Consider the following 6,000-nt stretch of genomic DNA (forward strand, 5'->3'; position numbering starts at 1 on the left):
CTCTATAATCATGCATAAATGCCAACACTATATTCTCATCTATGACCTACTAGTCAACAATTAGTTGCATGCTAAGATAAAATCTGTAGTACTTAAAATTGTTATGACCAGTATTTCCAGTTTTGTATCTTCCAGTGCATTTTTTTATCTCAAAGACTGTTCCAGCATCTTGCCAACATTTATGGATATACTGTCAAAGAAACCTTTGTAATGTTACTAAATGTACTTAATTCTAAAGCTTTTATAGCCTATGCAATTAATCCTTTGGTTCAAAAGCTCTGCAAATAAATGAATTTTCACTGAGAACTTTAGTTAATTTTTCTATAATGCTCAAGCAATTTACACTTCTGAAACTAATTGAACCTTTATCCCCACAAGGGATTAGTTTTATCTCTACCACTTATGAGTGAAACAGAGGCAAAAGGATGAAGCAGTTTGCCAGGGCTGCACAGCAAGTTAAAGACAAAGAAGATAGTAAAAACAAAGTCAAACACAATCTCCCAGACAAAGTCCTATCAAAAATCCCTTTTCAAAATCAAATTTAGCTATGTGATCTGTTTTGGGTTGTTCGTTTTGTTTGGTTTTTCCTCCAGCATTCTGAAGTCACTTTTGTCAAATAGAAAGTACTGACTTTGACATACACGCATAAAAAGATTTGAGGGAGAGCACATAGCTTATCATTGTTTATATCAGCAGGTTTTAGTCATTCACAGGATAAGGAACATACAGGTCATGTTGGAGCACCACTTGGCATACATATTACATGCCTGGCAAAGGGGGTCTTGTAGATATTTCACTGCTCACTCAGCTTCACAGAATCACAGAATTATTTGGGTTGGAAGGGACCTTAAAGATCATCTGGTTCCAACCCTCTTGTATGGCCAGGGACACCTCCCACTAGACCAGGTTGCTCAAAGCCCCATACGACCTGGCCTTGAACACTTCAGGGAGGGAGCAGCCACAACTACCCTCAGCAACTTGTTCCACTGTCTTGCTCATATGCAACATGGTAACATGGCCAGACACACAGCACAAGATTCACAGACCTGTGAAATGTGAAACTGTACGGAAAACCTGTGAAACTATACAGAAACCTGTGAAACTATAGAGAAAGTGACCCAGTGCCTCTGTAACAGGGATACAGATTCAATTCAATAAGCAGCTGTTTTTACTGCTGTATAAAAGAGGAAAGCAGAAAATTACATAATACTTACGCTAGCCTAAAACATGGGTTTTCTGATGGTATTTTCCCACAGGCTATAGAATGCCATGTTCATGACCCAGAGAGCATGCCCAGAACCTCTGTCACCTAACCAGGCCTGTGGCTGCTCTTACAGGTCAAGATCCATGATCATGTCCCTGAATAGCAGACACAGTCCAGGAGACATCACTACAGTGTAACACAGAAAACACACCAGAAGTCAGGCAACAACCACCACTGACAACAGGAAGGGTTTAGTGAAAAGAAGACAAACTTTATTTAGGAAGCAAATGCTGTCACTCATTATTTTCACTATCTGCAACTGGCTCAGTAAGCAGCTCAGTGTACAGCTCTTTTACTCCCCCAAATGCAGAAATACCCATTTTTCCATTGCCCAAACTTCAGCCTAGAAATAACTTTCCCAGCATTTTTCCAGAAGGCATCAAACTGTGAAGTACAGCACTGTCCACCAAACGCACATGACCCTGGCAGGACCTGCCACGTTACTCAGTCATGTGCTTCCACAATTGCCAGGGAAATGACAGCTCAACACACAGTGGCTATGAATAGCAGTGCTAGTGGCGTGCCCATCAAGACTGATGAACTTCTGTGACTTTTGGTAACTCAAGGGGGAGCTAAATTTTAATCCCAATCATCTATACACAAGTCAGTTTTCTTTTTAATTGGCACTACCACGCCAACTGAATACAGAAGATATAAGAATACCCAAACAAAAACAAAAAAACCCTCATCTGGTTTTAAAAATCCTATTAAATACTAATAATTAATTTTTCCAGCATGGTAAAAGCAATAGTTTTTGAGATGGGGGATTCAAGAATTTTAAAGTCAAGCTTGACACAGTTATTCAAATCACTACTTTTCTTAGAATCATAGAATGGTGTGGGTCAGAAGGGACACAGATCAACCAGTTCCAATCCCACTGCATGAGCAGGGACACCTCCCATTAGACCAGGCTGCTTCAAGCCCCAGCCCATCCGGCCTTGAACAACTTCACTGCACAACTTGTTCCAGTGTCTCACCACCCTCACAAGTGAAGAATTTCTTCCCAGTATCTTATCTAAATCTCCACTCTTCCAGTTTGAAACCATTCCCCTCTCTCCTACCACTACATGGCCTTGTAAAAAGTCCCTTCCCAGCTTTCCTGTGGGTCCCTTGCAGGTTACTGGAAGGCTGCTCTAAAGTGTCCCTGGAGCTTTCTCTTATTCAGGCTGAACCCCACCTCTCTCAGCCTGTCTTCACTTGAGAGGTGCTCCAGCCTCCTGACCACCTTCATCACCCTCCCTCTAGACTTGCTCCAGCAGTTCCATGTCATTCTGCTGGGGGCCTTCTGCACTTTCCTTAGGTTGAGAGCCCCAGAACTGGAAAATTTTAATTTGGAAAATGTATCTTTGTGTCCTTTATTTCTCTTCATTACAGACTGTAGCTTAATCAACTTATTCTGCTTTACAGTAGAATTTATTTGTCTTGAGAATTCCTAAACAAATGTTGAAAGTCAATAATGCCACTCAGTAAGCACCAATAACTCTTTGCATTTGCATTGCACCTGTCAAATCCAGAACGCTAATTAAATGAGCCACTTGAGTTATTTAACCAAAGCATGCACAGGTCTCCAGAGTTTATTAGACACTGTCAGAGGAACATTTTTACCCCAAACCACAACAGATAATTTATTTGGAAATTATGTCAGTCCTCTGTCCAGTCCAGACCTAGCTAGACATTTCCACATGATTAACACACTTCCAGTTGATAACACATTGGTAACATTTAAATTGTATTAAGTATTCAACAAGATCAAAGTAAAAACCTTCTGAAATATTATCAGGTACTGAGATCTGTCAGTCCCATAAAAAATTATGTTTCTAACTGTTATGACAGATAAATTCTGTCAGATCTGTGCACCTCAGGAAAGAGAAAAAAGTCACTACAATTATTTTCTTTTTTTGCCACCTTTGCTCGGGAGGCAGCAATCTTGTTGCAAGAGGGATCAGCCTCTGGGACCAAAACATCTGAAAAACGTCTCCTGCTTCCCATCATTATCACCAGACAAGTTCTTCAGGTTACAAGTGGAACATAGATTTGAGATGTGACATTCAGTCTGCCCAGAATTAGCCAAGCCATACTTTATAACTAAACCTCCTACACGTTCCCTCTTGCCACCTACAGACAGATTAATTAAGCTGCGAACAAGTAAAAGCTCTCACGCAACGAGATGGAAAAGGCCTGATCTGCAACCAACACAGCAAATGTATCAAACCACACACACAAAATAAACCTCACAGCCTCTCATCCTAGACACGAGCATCAAAGAGATAGATGCAAAGATAAATTATTTCCTAAACTTCCCAATGACATCACGAGGCAGCCAGGTGAGAATGACGCCTTCAGGGACCTGCCCAGGCCAGGTTCTGCCAGGCGGGGAACCGACCCCACCCCCTGTGTCCTGTCCGCCCCCCGCCCACCGCGCTGGGGAGAGCCCCCGGCCGGGTCTCCCTGTTTGAGGAGGCCGCGACAGGAGAAGCCCCTGCGCTCTGCTCCGTTTCCCCCGAGCCCCGCACGGCCCCAGTGCCGCCGGGTTGGGTCGGGTCGAGTCTGGGCGGGTCCGGGGCACTCAGCCCCCTCCACCCGCCTTCATGTTCCCCGTCCCCCCCCCTTCCCCTCAGTAGACCCAGGCTGCAGCCGACCGGCTCGGAGGAGCGGCAGGACAGAGCCCACCCCTCCCGCAGGTGGGATGGTTCATCCCGCCCGCTCGATGCGCTGAGCGCGGCAGCGCATCCCCCACGGGCCGAACCATTCCGCCTGCAAGGCGGGGGGTGGAAGTTGGCCGGCAGCCCTTGACGCTCGCCCTGTCCCGCTCCCCACCCCGCGGCGAGCCGCCATCCCGCCGGCCCTCGGCAGCCCCCGCCGCCGGGCGGCACAGCCTCCCTCACCCAGCTCCTCCCTGCCACCGCCGTCCATGTCCCCGCCGGTTCTCCGCTCGCCCTTCCGCCGATGTGGAGCCGGCCGGAGCGGCAAGGCGCTGCGCATGCGCCCTGCCCGACGGGCCGAGCCCCGCGGGAGCGAACCATAGACACCGGCCGGAAAGAGAAGACCCGGGTCTGCCGGGGTGCCGGTCCGCCGAGGGCTGTGCGGCGGGCGGCCGGGCCGAGAGCCCTGACGCTCCTGGTTCGTGTCCTGCTCTGTCTTCTGTGCCTTGGCACAGCTGCAGCCCTCCTGCTGGGTGCCCCGATAAGCATCTGCCCTCGGATGTTCGGCATCTTGACCGGAGCCTCCTGGTATGCATGAGCGGGGCCTCATTGCTGGGGGTGCCCCTGACCCCTCAGGGACTGCACAAAAACAGTGTGCGTTTCATCTGATAACGCCTGGTTTTGTAATGAAAAAAATAATTACTGCTTTTACCTTCCCCAAAGCATTAGCAGTCTTAGAGATCACTGTCATACTTTTTTTTTTTTTTTTTTTTTCTAGGTCTTAGTCCATTGAAATCTCCCCTCACAGAGAAGCCACTCCACCCATCCATCCTTTCCATCCTGTGGTTATTTTATATGAGGACACCAGAACTGCAGACACAGCAGAGCACTTAAAACCCCTTCGGCCAACATTTGACTGCTTTTATGGACTTTACTTTTCCCAACAGTTTGTATTTAAAGTTTTAGTCAGGTGCTAAGCCACTGTTATTGCTTGGCATGGTGTTTTAATGAGCCATTCATTGGTAGACCTCAATTATATTGCCATCTATCGGTGGACTCTTACCTGATTGGCAAGTGATTGGCATTGCTCCAAGATTTCTCACTGTTTTTTATCTAAGAGCACATCTTCGAAAAACATTGAATATGAATATGGTATCCACATCTTATTAGATCCTGGGTAGAATATTGCTCATCAGATTATCAAAAAGCAGCAACTCCTGTCATTTTATCACTGACTTGAAAACATGCACATATCTCTCTACTTCTTTCCAGTTCTTTGGTCACAATCATGAGCTTCCTTTCACACAAATTCCTTATGCTCAGTATTCCAGTCTGTAATAACCCATGTCCAAGGATTCCTATTTTTTCTTTTTCTTGGTACAAATATCAAACACCGAACATCCTAAACTGTTGTTAAAACGTCAGAAGATTGATGGTTATGATCCTAACAAAACGCAGTTGATAGGCTGGAAGATTCTTAAGTTTCTTTAGAAAGATTTAGTTTGATGTGTGTTGAATAAGGGACTGTTTTGTAAAATCTTGCTCCGATGTTTTATGCTATGCATGGACCAGCCTGCCTTACCACAAGCATTTTGGAAGCAGATCCAGAGGCTGACTTTCCATTGCATTGCATGGAATCACAGAATGGTAGAGGTTGGAAGGGGTCTCTGGAGGTCATCCTGTCCACACCCCTGCTCAAGCCAGTTGGACCTGTCCAGACAGCTTTTGATTATCTCCAGAAAGGGAGACCACACAGCCTCCCTGGGCAATATATGGCAGTGCTCAGTCATGCTCCCAGTAAAATAAAATTCCCTTATGTCCAGAGGGAACTTCCTGTGTTTCAGTTCGTGCCCACTGAAAAGTGCCTGGTTCCATTTTTTTTATACCCTCCCTTCATACATGTTGATTGTTGATATGACCACCCCGAGCCTTCTTCAGGCTGCCAGGCTGAGCAGCCCCAGCTCTTTCAGCCTTTTCTCAAAGGAGAGATGCTCCTCCAGTCTGTTAATCATCCCTGTGGCCCTTTGTTGGACTTGTATGTAGAAGCCCAGAACTGAACACAGCACTTTGGGAGTGGCCACACCAGTGCTGAGC

The 6,000-nt window shown here is 46.1% G+C and overlaps 1 protein-coding gene across 1 annotated transcript in view; it reads right to left on the reverse strand.

Moving 5' to 3' along the window:
• Positions 1-4,261, reverse strand: part of SLC36A4 (solute carrier family 36 member 4) — a 101,803-nt gene extending 97,542 nt beyond the window's left edge. The window contains exon 1 of the mRNA XM_071733624.1: positions 4,150-4,261. Within this exon, the coding sequence (XP_071589725.1) occupies positions 4,150-4,246 (97 nt within the window). The 5' untranslated portion in view covers positions 4,247-4,261. The remainder of the gene's footprint in view (positions 1-4,149) is intronic.
• Positions 4,262-6,000: the final 1,739 nt, after the last annotated feature.

The sequence above is a fragment of the Heliangelus exortis genome, chromosome 1 (assembly GCF_036169615.1).
Source record: "Heliangelus exortis chromosome 1, bHelExo1.hap1, whole genome shotgun sequence".
NCBI lineage: Eukaryota > Metazoa > Chordata > Aves > Apodiformes > Trochilidae > Heliangelus > Heliangelus exortis.